The sequence below is a fragment of the Syngnathus leptorhynchus genome, chromosome 20, assembly GCF_054491065.1.
Source record: "Syngnathus leptorhynchus isolate UIUO chromosome 20, UIUO_Slep, whole genome shotgun sequence".
Lineage (NCBI taxonomy): Eukaryota > Metazoa > Chordata > Actinopteri > Syngnathiformes > Syngnathidae > Syngnathus > Syngnathus leptorhynchus.
The window spans coordinates 2,824,575-2,836,775 of NC_141214.1; the positions used below are offsets into that span (position 1 = coordinate 2,824,575).

The 12,201-nt window shown below is 43.9% G+C and overlaps 2 protein-coding genes across 2 annotated transcripts in view; one reads left to right on the forward strand and one right to left on the reverse strand.

The window, feature by feature from the left end:
* The window catches only part of col1a2 (collagen, type I, alpha 2), a 13,159-nt gene extending 9,318 nt beyond the window's left edge, over window positions 1-3,841 (reverse strand). Inside the window, exons 1-9 of the mRNA XM_085901336.1 lie at window positions 3,642-3,841; window positions 1,598-1,602; window positions 1,341-1,376; window positions 905-988; window positions 606-653; window positions 461-505; window positions 315-368; window positions 193-246; window positions 47-100 (exon numbers count right to left, since the gene is read on the reverse strand). Coding sequence (XP_085757462.1) covers window positions 47-100; window positions 193-246; window positions 315-368; window positions 461-505; window positions 606-653; window positions 905-988; window positions 1,341-1,376; window positions 1,598-1,602; window positions 3,642-3,711 — 450 coding nt within the window. The 5' untranslated portion in view covers window positions 3,712-3,841. The remainder of the gene's footprint in view (window positions 1-46; window positions 101-192; window positions 247-314; window positions 369-460; window positions 506-605; window positions 654-904; window positions 989-1,340; window positions 1,377-1,597; window positions 1,603-3,641) is intronic.
* The window catches only part of LOC147040844 (uncharacterized), a 17,364-nt gene that overhangs the window by 382 nt on the left and 4,781 nt on the right, over window positions 1-12,201 (forward strand). The window contains exons 2-7 of the mRNA XM_085901328.1: window positions 1,336-1,427; window positions 2,819-2,983; window positions 5,240-5,309; window positions 7,580-7,709; window positions 10,614-10,700; window positions 11,736-11,977. Of these exons, the coding sequence (XP_085757454.1) occupies window positions 5,304-5,309; window positions 7,580-7,709; window positions 10,614-10,700; window positions 11,736-11,977 (465 nt within the window). The 5' untranslated portion in view covers window positions 1,336-1,427; window positions 2,819-2,983; window positions 5,240-5,303. The remainder of the gene's footprint in view (window positions 1-1,335; window positions 1,428-2,818; window positions 2,984-5,239; window positions 5,310-7,579; window positions 7,710-10,613; window positions 10,701-11,735; window positions 11,978-12,201) is intronic.

Sequence of the window (12,201 nt, forward strand, 5' to 3'; positions counted from 1 at the left end):
GCAATTGGTGTTGCAACTATTGTAGTCAGGGCAGGTAGTTGCTTACCTGAGGGCCGGGGAGACCTCTGTCTCCGGGCTTGCCAGATCTGCCATTGTTACCCTGCAATTGGAAAAGTGGCTCAATTGAAATCCCGAGAGAACAGCAGAAAAAAAAAAGAACTTCCCATCGTGTTGAGACCATTGTTTACTTACGTCTTCTCCAGCTTTGCCAGGAGGTCCGGTGGGGCCACGGGGACCAACGGCACCCTGAGACATAAAATGAGAGTGTTCATGATAAGAGCAGTCCTCAAATTTTGAGAGAGGGATGAACTTACAGTCTGTCCGGGCTCGCCGGGCTCGCCTTGGTGTCCGGTGTTTCCCTGAGGTCCCTGTTAAGACACATAAGAAGTGCGGCCATCAGTTAGAATCAGGCCAGTGGGAGGGACACCAAATTATGATTTGAGTCCAAATTTAAACGTACAGAGGCTCCAGGGAGTCCGGGAGGGCCTCTGTTGCCTGGTGGGCCCTAAAAGGGGGGAGAAATGATGTCATGTATTGGTACTTCAACAAAATTCATGCAGGTTTTGCCCAATGGCGTGTTGCTGAAAAGTGGCACGGGCTCTCACCGGGGGTGAGACTGGATCGGGAGGCTTAGAATACTGAGCAGCAAAGTTCTGCAAAAGACAAAAAACAGAGTCACCCACAAATAATGCACAAGAATGATTTGGAGAACTGCTTGAGAAAAATGGATATCCAGTCGCTTGCAAACCAAATTCATGCTAATTTAAGAGTAAGTGATGTCATCAGATTCACTAATGGGTCACATCAATACACTATTTAGGTGCAGGCCAAAGTACATCAATACAGTGTCACTGAAGGCTTTGTGGGTTGTTTGACTTATTACAAATAGTTCAAAGGAACTTACTCCACCAAGTCCAGGAGGGCCAGCGGGGCCAATGGGGCCAGGGAGTCCGGGGAGTCCATCTTTTCCATCAGGTCCCTGGGGACCCTACAAAACACACGTGCGGCCTTGGAATGAGATGTCAAGCTTTCTTGTGGTCTTATTCTTACTCTTTCCATTAAAGCTACATGAAAAAAAAAATCTTCTAAAATACTGCTCAAAATTCCATGGTTCTTTGCTGAACTAAGTAAATTGTTACAAAACAGTAAAATATCGACTATGTTGACATGAGGTCATGCAAAATGGGATGTGGCCTAACAAGGTTAAGAGGTCAAACCATGTCAACAAATGTCTATGTTCCTCATTAAACAAAAAAAAAAACCCATCAACCCAAATAAAGCCACAACAAGTTTCCATGAAACAATGTTTAAAAAACAATCCATTTTCCGTTTCAGCTTACCCTGTCACCTCGAGGTCCTTTGTCTCCTCGGGGGCCCTGCAGCAGGAAAAAAAAGCTCGTCAGCGTAAAACACAGACCAGATGTCTGGTGAGTGAACTGCTTCTAAGCGGCCAACTTTTTCTTCTCTGAATAAAGCACTTGAAGCAGAGCAAATGTAAACAAACTTGACCTCACAGACGCAGGACAAGCACATTAGGACACATTCTCAGTGACGGGACATGACTAAGGTTGCCCTTTGCGTAGCGCTATGCTGAAACTAATGCTCTGATTTGCCATGCTGTGAGCTGTTAAAGCACACAAAAGACAAACATCATGTGCTCACCTTCACACCCTAGATGGAAAAGAAGAAACATACATGTAAGTTTCATCTTTCACTAAGTTGATGACAATTTAGAAAGCCTCATCCTCTCTGCTTTGCTTGCTTGCAAAAGCGTGAGGTTGAGGCCGAGGCCTCCAAGTCTCATTTGGGTAAAGCACCAGTGCAACTGAGCAACAGCGGACTGAGCAAACTCAGCACTGAGATCACGTTGTCCGTATAAAAGTGCTTTGAGACGGCCAAATCGAAATGAAGAAATCTGTCGATTGGAATGGAAAATGCTCATTGTTGTGACAGAGCTGTCATGTCAGTCTCAGATCAGACGTGATCCGTACAATGGCCAAAGTAGTGATGAGGAGGCAGAGGAAGGCCCCTCGCTTCAGCCCCTTAGAAAGAAAGGACCCTTTGTGCCACGCAGACCCCTGAGGGTGCCTGCCGCTTTAAGCTTTCCTCCACACCGTCTTCAGACATTCGGACCCTCGCCGACCCGAGGACGGGCCGGGCGATTGGCTTCGTCAGTGGGGCACGATTGAAAAAAAATCCGAGATTGCTCAAATTGCACAGGACCTTTACGTCGTGCGTGTGTTTTTTGGAAGGCCCGCAAAAGACAAGGTAACACTATGCTAACATCATGTCGTGTACGTGTTTGCATGCATGCGTGTACTAACCAAGACTGCTGGGTTGGACAGATGACAGATCAAGCGGAGGCAGAGGGAGAGGAGGAGGGTTGGGAGAGAAAAGAGAATACACCGTTAGAATAGAAGCAAAAAAATAAAACACCTGCAAAAGAAAACCGTCATCGCATCATATCCCATGACAATGTCGCTTTGTATGCTACGTGTTGTCGCTTGTCGTTGAAGCGGACATGGGTCACGGCTCGCTTGAAATGTCTTTTCAACAACAATGTCAATCAAAGCATTCCAGGCTGGGTGGGATCAAGTCAGTAATGGCAAACAGGCCCGGACCGATATGCCTTTGGGACGAGTTTCGAGTTAAAAACGACAGCGGTTGTAACTTCAATTGATTGTCGCATGATATGCTTTTTTTTTTTTTTTCTTTGGTTTGTTCATCAAATGTGTAGCTCAGCCAGGCTGAATTGACTTTTCAAAGTGGTCTAAATGTTCGCTTTGCTTATCGAATGACTACTTTTGTCATCTCACAGTGCTACATTGCGCATTGGCACAAAAAGGGACAACAGAAGCATCTGCGAACGAGGACCAGCTAGAACTCCCCGTGAACTCCAGAGTGGCGTGTCCAAACTTGGCCACAAGGTGACGCAGACGCTCACACCGAGTGATAAGACAAAAGTTCATCTCAACCTTTTCAGGTATTGAAATGTTGAAAATTTACAAAGCACAAATCATGCACATTGTTCAGAAAATACATTGAGATTGAAACTTTGTAGTTTTAACTAGGCAAATGTAGGATAAAGATATGACGTGATAAATTAATTCTAAAAAAATATGTATGATGTGATACTGCTCAGTGGAATTCCTACGTTTCATTAACTGCTCTCAAGTTAGTCTTCACCAAATTGGGATCAATGTGTAGTTCACCATACTAGCCACCGGGAGGCGCCCTTGCATTTTTCCTACAATTAAGCTTCATCCCTGGGTGCCTGCATGGAACACTTAAGTACAACGCCCCAAATCTTTTCTCCCCCTCAACTTTAGAAAAAGAACATGAAATAGATCTAATCGAACGAAAATCTTATACGACTACTTTCGACGTCTCGTTCAAAAGACTTTTCTCAGGAGTGAAACTACTCCTATGATAATTATTGAATCCTTGGAAAAAGAAAAAAAAAACGTGCCCCAAAGATTCCTCTGTTTGAACTCATTCCGTTGAGTTTTTAAAAGCAGCAGCGATCTGAGCTGTCTGTCTTGACGTTGACGTAAGGTCCAAACCCAAAGCCCCAAAAGATCCTCAAGCAGCGTAGGGTGGAAATATCCAGGAGAGAAAAGAGCAGATATGGTAAAACTTACATTGACATGTTGCTAGGTATGAAGTTACTGCAAGCAGCAACAGAATCCGGGTATCCACAAAGCTGAGCATGTCTAAACAGACATGCAGACTCCTTGTGCTGCTGTGCCCCTCTTTTTTAAACCACCTTCAAGCAGGCATACAATTGAGGTGACGCGAGTAACTCCAAACTGAGCAGAAGCCTGCAGCCGTGATGCTAGAATAATAAAGTCCTATCAGGCCTATTTATACGGCAGGAGGGTCCCGGGTCTGCGTGTCAAAAGTCAGCCCACCGGCCAATGAGAGACGAGAAACCCAATCTGACTCCCATCCCTCTCTCCCTTGCCTAGTCATGTGGTCCTGCATCTCCCAGCCTCCTCTCCACCGCCACCAGAGCCCGTTTAGCGAAAAAAAAAAAAAAAGAAAGAAAAAAAAGTCCAGCCCGTGATGACGAGTGCATCGATTTAATTAGATCCATTCTTTTTGAGGACGTGGACAGCGTGGAGGTTTAAAAGGCGGAGGGAGGCTCACGTTTCTCCCTCTCCTTTGCGCGGCCAGAGCGCACGGTCGACTTTGCGCACGTTTTGCGTTTCTGCGTAAACTGTGCGATGGCGTTTGGATCGAGAAAGCGAAGCCCTATTTCAGGAAGGACTAAACGCTCTTGAATCGGACACTAACTTGTCAAGTTGATTTGGATTCTTTTGGTCTTCCTTTCCGCATATGTGGCGCATGTGTTTTATGCACAAGCAAAAGCCCATTAGTTTGGTGGAATGCACGTCAAATAAAAGCATTATAGTCTCTCTCTCTCTCTCTCTCTCTCTCTCTCTCTCTCTCTCTCTCTCTCCAGCATGACCAGACATGTCATCCACTCAGAACAGCCATACTGTCTGTCATCATATGCAGAACAGGTTCTATACATGCGGACAGAAAGCACCAAATGAGTAAATACATTGATAACTACTTGATTCTGATCAATAAATTGTATCATGAGTCAAAAGTGCCCCCCACCCCACATCCAACCAGTGAACACTCCCAAATTCACCTCAAAATTCACTTCCCTCAGTCAGATGCAGGAGGAGGGGCGAGCGAGATGAAATGTGTTTTAAAGATGGCCAAGCTCCCACTCAGTGCCGAGTTACATTCTCATGTTTGCTTGAAGCAGCTCGGGAAGGGGAAAGAAAAAAAGAGGAAGAAAAAAAAAAAAAAACTGAACCAGACGCTGGAGAGAAAAGATGTCAGCGAAGCTCCACATCATCAGACTAGAACTCCTCACGCTCACACCAATGCTAGGATTGTGGATGCCCTCTCACATCTACACTCATGAAATGCTCTCATGCACAAGTCAAACATATTGTCCCTGTCCGGCAGAAGCCTTCTATGTTCAATTATGTTTCAATTATTTTCATTTTTCCACAAACTAATCCTAATGACCATCTCCACTAAGTTTGTAATTTCCTGTACAATTTTATCCAATCGAAAGGGCCGAATAGGTTGAAAACAAACACACTGCCCTAACTTATGTTTGAGAAGTGTTGCAGAATTGTGTGACAAAATGGCTTCCATAATTGTTGCCTCTAATTAACATCTGGATGCTTTTTTTAATTTAAATTCTATTTTCTAGACAACACCGAGTGAAAAAGCTTGTTTGCTTAAAGTCCATCGTTGCAGAAGAACCCTTGGGTGTCATGCATGTAAGTCTCTGTTTCATATTAAGATTCATTTAATTGTCACATCCACACACACACACACACACACACACACACACACACACACACACACACACACACACACACACACACACACACAAGTGAACCCGAGTTTGCAAACTGTCAAGCAGACACCATCAGTATCTTTTCGCTAAGGTACATTCTAAAATATTTCGCCAAAAATGACTTCTCCCTACTATCTGTATTGGTGAATGGATAGTATAATGTCCTGAATTGACTCACAGAGAGGAGGGGGGGAGTACAGAGGAGAGATGCAAAATGGCGAGCGAGGGGTGCAGAATAAAGTCTCAGACACTGCCCTCTCTGACTCGGGAGGCGCTAATTAAAGAGGGTGCTGCACGCACGCACACACGCACAGACACGCACGCACGGACACACACACATGCGCAGCAGACATTCAAGTGAGGTTTTCAAATTACAGTCTTGTATTCTCGGTCGATTTTTCTTCCCTCTCCCTCTCTCTGCAGTGAAACTGCGCGATTCACTTCTACTGTGTAGGGGATGCATTTCATACGTGACTAAAATATGGAAGAGAATTAGGGCCTGTGATGGACCAAAAAATGTTTTTTTGTTTTTGTTTTTTTTTGCTAGTTTGTTGTCAATCTTTATTGATTAAAAAAAAAAAGGTCTCATAGTACAGACGGACCCAGCTAGGAATTAGTGCAAGCAGTCCTAAAAGTTTTTTTTTCGTAAAAAGGGACCTGTCCTTTCATTTATGTGCTTTGACGCCAACACTCCAGTCAACATTTGTGTGGCGCGAACCAAAATGCATTTTTTGATGCAGTTCCTCTCCCCTTTCCGATTGTCCTTGCACAGTACCGTTGCTTTTTTTTTTTTCTCTCTCTCTCTCCCCCTCTCTCTCTTCCTCTACGTCTGCATTGGGTCACCACCACATCTACAGGCTAGAGGGAGGGATGGTTGGATGAAGGGAAGGAGGTATTACTAAAGTGTTGCTGGGTCATTTTTGTCGAGGGTGCGAGAGTGAATGTATAGTTCCAATGTATGTTGGCAGAGCGATTTTAGAGTAACAATACGAAAGTTGTGCCCTTGTTTACAGACTTCTTCTTTTTATAAAGATATTTTTTTAATTTTGTGAAACCTCTGTCAATCAATTTATCTTTTTTTTTTTTTTTAATGTATCATGAAGATGATGTGAAATAAAGTGAAGAGTCAAAGGCAGGATCTTGAATTGAAAGCAGGAACCTCCCTTGGCTGGAAGTAACCCATGGTTAGACTTGCCTGTGTGTCCACATGACTCACAGTCTGGTCAGCAAAGGCATAATAAGCGCGACAGAAATATCCCCATACAATGTTGCTGGAGTCCAAGGCAGGCAAAGTAATTGCTAGATAGTGCTGCGCTGTGGTCTTGACAGCAGGGGAAAAAAAAAAAAAAAAGAGCCAGAGAATTTCTGTTAAGGCATTTCGTCTTGCTTTTCAGAGTTCACTGGTGGCCACAAAGAGGAAATGCTTACAAACTCATGAATTCAATCAGTGATTCTCTCATATATACATATATATTCGAGGGCGTGGGCTTCTGAAGGGTTAAACTAAGTTAGGGGAGCGATGAAATCTTTTCCGCATATTACTGCCCGCGCACATGAGGAACACATCTAAGTGAGTTCAGCTGTCTGGAGTTTCTTGCTTTCTCTCTCTCTCTCCCTCTCTCTTGCTGCTTCGAGGTGGAGAAGTTGAACATGGCCATATATCATTTCACATCTGGGGAAAATGCACTGTGAGACCCGGATGATAAAAGAATTGTGCTCCATCTATGCTCATTTGTAGAATGTGAAAATAAGGTTTAGGGAGCAGATATATCAGAAGCACCAATGAAATTAGACCTGAAGTTCAGGAAGGGAAAAGCTTGAAAGATGAACATAAACAGAAATGAGAGGCATTACATTAGCTGGCCCCTCCCAGCCCTCAGTTAGCCCCACCTCTTTGAATTTGCTGTGATCAATGTGGACCAGCTCAGCTTTCACAAGGGAGGAAAGTCTTTGCTTGCCTTTGCCCAAGATGGAAACTCTTCACCTTCTCTTCAGTTTCACATACCAAACGTGTACTTTGAACACCCCCCCCCCCCCCCATTCATCTGAGGAATAAATATTGTGACGTGTTGCGAGTTCAACTATGGCCAAAAATGCACCTATCCTCCCAAAAAAGAAAGAAAAGAAAACCATTGTACTATTTTACTATAATAAACTAAGAATTGAATCCTGATAATTTCTCTTTGCCAGGGGAGACTCCATTTTGAGCGAGCGGCAACAGTGAGCGTGACAACAAGGAAGTCAAACGACTCCTCCAGAGCTCCTCACCACTTGAATGATTTTGCAGATGGAGAGAAGAAAAAAAAAAAGGTGGACTCTGGTAGGCCAAACTGAGACTTTTTTTCATGCATCCAAGAAATCATATTTCATTTCGTTTTACCGTCTAAAGTTCTCAAAGAGTTTTAATATTACCTAATCAGATTAAATGAAGCTAACTCATGATATAATGAACATCTCCACATGTTGTTTGGAACCAAACAACTTCCACTTTGAACTCCAGATTACGTCTTTACGTTGTCTTCCTCATCGACCTGAAAATTCAACTGAAAGTATTTCCCCCCCCCCCCCTTCATTGGATCGGAGTGTCTGTGAGCACTTTTACTCAAGTATTTGAGTCTGCCGCTGTGTCATTTTTTCCACCCGCTTAGCCCGTGGGAGGAGACTTTCATTTGTACTGTGGAAGGAAGAGCAATGGAAGGTAGACGTCTCCTGTTGGAGATGGAAAAAGCAAACGGTTTATTTCATTCATCTTTTGGCTCCCGGCCTGTCGCCTCATCAGAAAGGTGTCATTTATAATTGATAGATGGCACCATTGCTAACTGGCTTAGTTTAAGTCCAATTGTCCCTTTCTGTTCAAATGTCACGACTCAAACTGCTTCGCTTACAGTTTTGCCAACTCAGCATCTAATTAAAAAAAAAAAAGAATAGCGACCTAAATCTCATTCAATTCAATTTGGCTTCTAGATACACACATTAAGAATGATGAACTAATATATGCTATTCATGGATGTTCTTTTCTCCCCGGCCTGTCTGGATCCTTGCTTTTAGAACTCAGTACAACTGCTATCCAGGGCGAACCCTCCGAGTTGGTAGTGTGTGTGTGGGGCTGAGAAGGAAGTGTTTCACCGATAAGCAGTTGTTAGGATAATTGCTACTTGGTGGCTCCTCCTTATAAGACTACAAACACTAATCTGGGCTATATTCATAAATATCAAACTTGATTTTGTGCTGAGAATGACGTGGGAGAGCTTACGAGGCCCGAGTTAAAAATGCCCTACTATGCTTCCAATAGACGCTGTTTGCTAATTAATTTCCAAAGACCGCAGGGATGCCATAAAAAAAGGATCTAGTGTAAATTAGTGTGGGTGGGTGCCATTAAATAACTAACTCACTCCACCATGGGAACTTGCATCTCAGCTGGAAATACTTTACACTTCCTGGCTTTTGGGTGTCTTGCGAGCAACCGGGACTATATCGGAAGGCCCAAACAAGATTTGAATGATCTCAACCTAAGTGTGCCCGCATTTTAACAATGCCCATGCCTTTTGAAATGTTTCAATTTAGGGTCAAGTATCCTCATTCAAAAGCTTTTTTTTGTGTTTTTTTTCCCTGCGTCGTCGAGGCCCCTAGCACACATTGCAGAGAGTTGGACAATGATGGAAGAAATTCCATTTGAGAATTGCAGATGTTTTTTTTTCTCCCCCCTTCTTTCTCTTCAGGATAGCTCCTCCTTCTCTTTTGGATTTTCTCTCCCTGTCTAGCTTGCGCTTGACGAGCGCTCGATGGAAAATCACCATCATTGCAAGTCATCTCCTCAAAGGCAGCCTATGGGCTGCTGACTGGCATATTCAAATGTATCAACAAGAATAGAGTGAAAAGATACACCAGACGCTCATCATAAGCTATCTAGTTTGGCGAACGTCTGCGGGTGATTTTGGAGCGTGAGCAAAGTGGAAGGCGATGATGAGGTCCGAAAGATGGAGATGGGATAAGCACAATTTGAGGAAGTGTAAGAAAACAAAACCTGTAGACGAGATATACAGAGAAGCTGGTTTAAGTAAATAGAGGGGAGGGGGGAGTTCATGGAGGAGGAGGGCGCTTTAAGGGTAGAGCAGGCGGCCCATTACATAGTTAAAGCATGAGCACATGCCTGTTGGCTGACATCCACTGTGAACGTTTTGCATCTGGTTAGAATCTGCTCTCTGCCGTCCTCCTTCTTCTACTTCTTCTTGCATTCGAGGCCTATCTTGCTTCTCGATTTTTCCAAGATGCCCCTTTCGATGTCATCGCCGCTAGCGTGCTCTGAGTCTCCTTGCAGTTCTCCCTCCTTGTCAAATTCATTGATGGAGATGGAAAAAAAAAAAAAAAAAAGTAGTGGAGGCCACTGCTGCTGGTAGAGGAGCGAGGCAGCCATTTTGTTTTCTGCAAGGGTCCATCCATTCAGTTTCTTATTTATTAGGATTTTAAAATAATGAAGTCTCACGATGCCATTTTTTTTTTTTAGTTTGTCAGTGCGTATTGTGCAAAGTAAAGAATGAAGAAGTTCTGCTTTGATTGTAAGTTGAATGGAGGCGTGTAAAAGGCATTGGGGGTCTTACTCATTGACTTTTAGTCATTCCTTTTTTAAACAGTGGAGCAGGTATGGACATGTCGCAGTCTCCGAGATGAGCCCTCGTGCTAATACGGTTGAACTTCTTCAAAGCAGTGATCATTTAGAAGCCTTTCATTGAAGTCTCACTTGAATTCTTCCCTTCCTTTCTCTTTTTATTTCCTAGATGCTATTATTATATCCTGCCACATCTCCATTTTTTTACAGTCTCCACTTTTCCCACCTCCTTTGCTTTGTTGACCAGATGATCTCCAGCAGCCACTCATGATGCAGGGGAGGAGTCTTAGCAATGGCATTTTCAGTTCTTTCCCACCTCTTCTCTTCTCTTCCTTGCTCTCCCTTTCTTTTTTCCAAGCTGAACTTCATGATGACCAGAAAATTCTTCCACGTGTCCACCGTGAGCTTTGGATGTGGAGGAGGGGACCGAGGAGAACATGTCTGCTTTCCCTGAACCTCTTATTAATCTGTATTATGGGGTGCCTTGAGATTTTCCAGAAGTTCAAATGAGCCTCGGCCCATAAAGGTTGCGCAACCCTCTTTGACAAACTGTGATTTGCCAACTTGGAAGTGAAAATGTGAAAATGCTCTCTCTAAATGTTACTTTTTGGCCCTCAGCATCAAGCATTGATGCCTCACCTTGGCAGAATGCCTCACCTTGGCAGAATGTTTCACACCTTGGTGGATGCACCCTCGCACCCTCAGGTGAGCGTGTGTCTGTGTGGAACGACACCATGTTGCCATATTTTTGTAACCCGTGTCACACTGTGCACAATCGGTCGAGGCTTTTTACTTCAAACGTATACACGTACATAGAGTTTTGTCTTTCCAAACTCCTCCATTCAGTTCTGCATCATTCACGGGCAGCAAAGCTGCCACAAATGGTGACCAAGCACTACTTTTGTTGAAATGAAAGTCCTCAACCTAGTTCCTCTGCCACAGATGCTAACTCGTGCTGTCAAGTGATGTCATGCAATGTCACCAAATCATTTCAATTTTTACATATTTTTTGCTTCATGTCAGATATGTTTGAAGGAATAGTATCAGCAGATATTTGTGCTTTAAGAATACTGTTATGCAAGAGACCAAAATATATAACTTAGCACAGTCCAAAATGTGCAACCGGTTTTCCTAACACCTTCCCTTTGAACTCATTTCTGATGACCTGATGATGATGCTCCGACAATAAGGTCCACATTCTTTTTCCTTTTTTGATTAGATCTAAGGCCGAGTCAGATAAAGCTATGCTAGAATATGGACCATTTTGCTCCTCAAAGAGCAGCAGATGACGTGGCTGGGTCCTTCTTTTCTAGTGGCTCGAACCGCTTTCGAAAAGCAAGGAGAAAAACTTCAACGCAAGGCCGACAGCAGCCAAAGCGAGTGTAGCGCTGGCGTTTATTCGCTTCTGCCCGCCTACTATGTGAAGCTCCAACATTGTTTAGGGAGGGGCATCTTCTGCTTAATTTACTGCCTTCTCCATTTGCTTCTGCAAGGCTCTGAAATGTTCTCCCCTTTGCTTTTTTGCATCAGCTTCATGAAATGATTTATTTCGAATCGAGGTCTTTGATAAGGTGACAATATCATTGCTTAGCTGCACCCTGCAAGGCTCTGAAATGTTCTCCCCTTTGCTTTTTTGCATCAGCTTCATGAAATGATTTATTTCGAATCGAGGTCTCTGATAAGGTGACAATATCATTGCTTTGCTGCACCCTTACCTATCTTCTCCCCCTCTTTCGCCAGATGTGATTTTTTTTTTAGGATCTCCCCCCTGTGCAGGCCTCCATGATTCATTCACCACAGACATCTTAAAGTCTCCCCTCCCCCCCAAGCCGCTGAAACTTGTCGCCAACAGAGGGAAGACTCAAATGAGGAAAGGAATGAAGCTCATGTGGAATCTCCGTAGCCAAAGGCTTGTTTTGAGTCGAGGTCCTGCACCCCTGGTGGTCGGAAGGGGGAGAGAGATGAGCTCCGTGCCATCCTGGGTGTGTTGAGGTAACGCCCTGAAGGTGAAGAGTAAAGGAGGTGGGGTCATCTCCCCCCCTAACTTTCACTGCTAAGAGAAAAGGAGAAAGGGAAAAAATGGCCCTTTTAAACTCCTCCTGCTCTATTTGTCTACATCACTGTGTTCCCACCCTTCCTTCACTTTGGTCAAATCCCCCCTTGCTAATTTCCTGATTGGCTGGATGCAATTAGCATCTTACAGTTG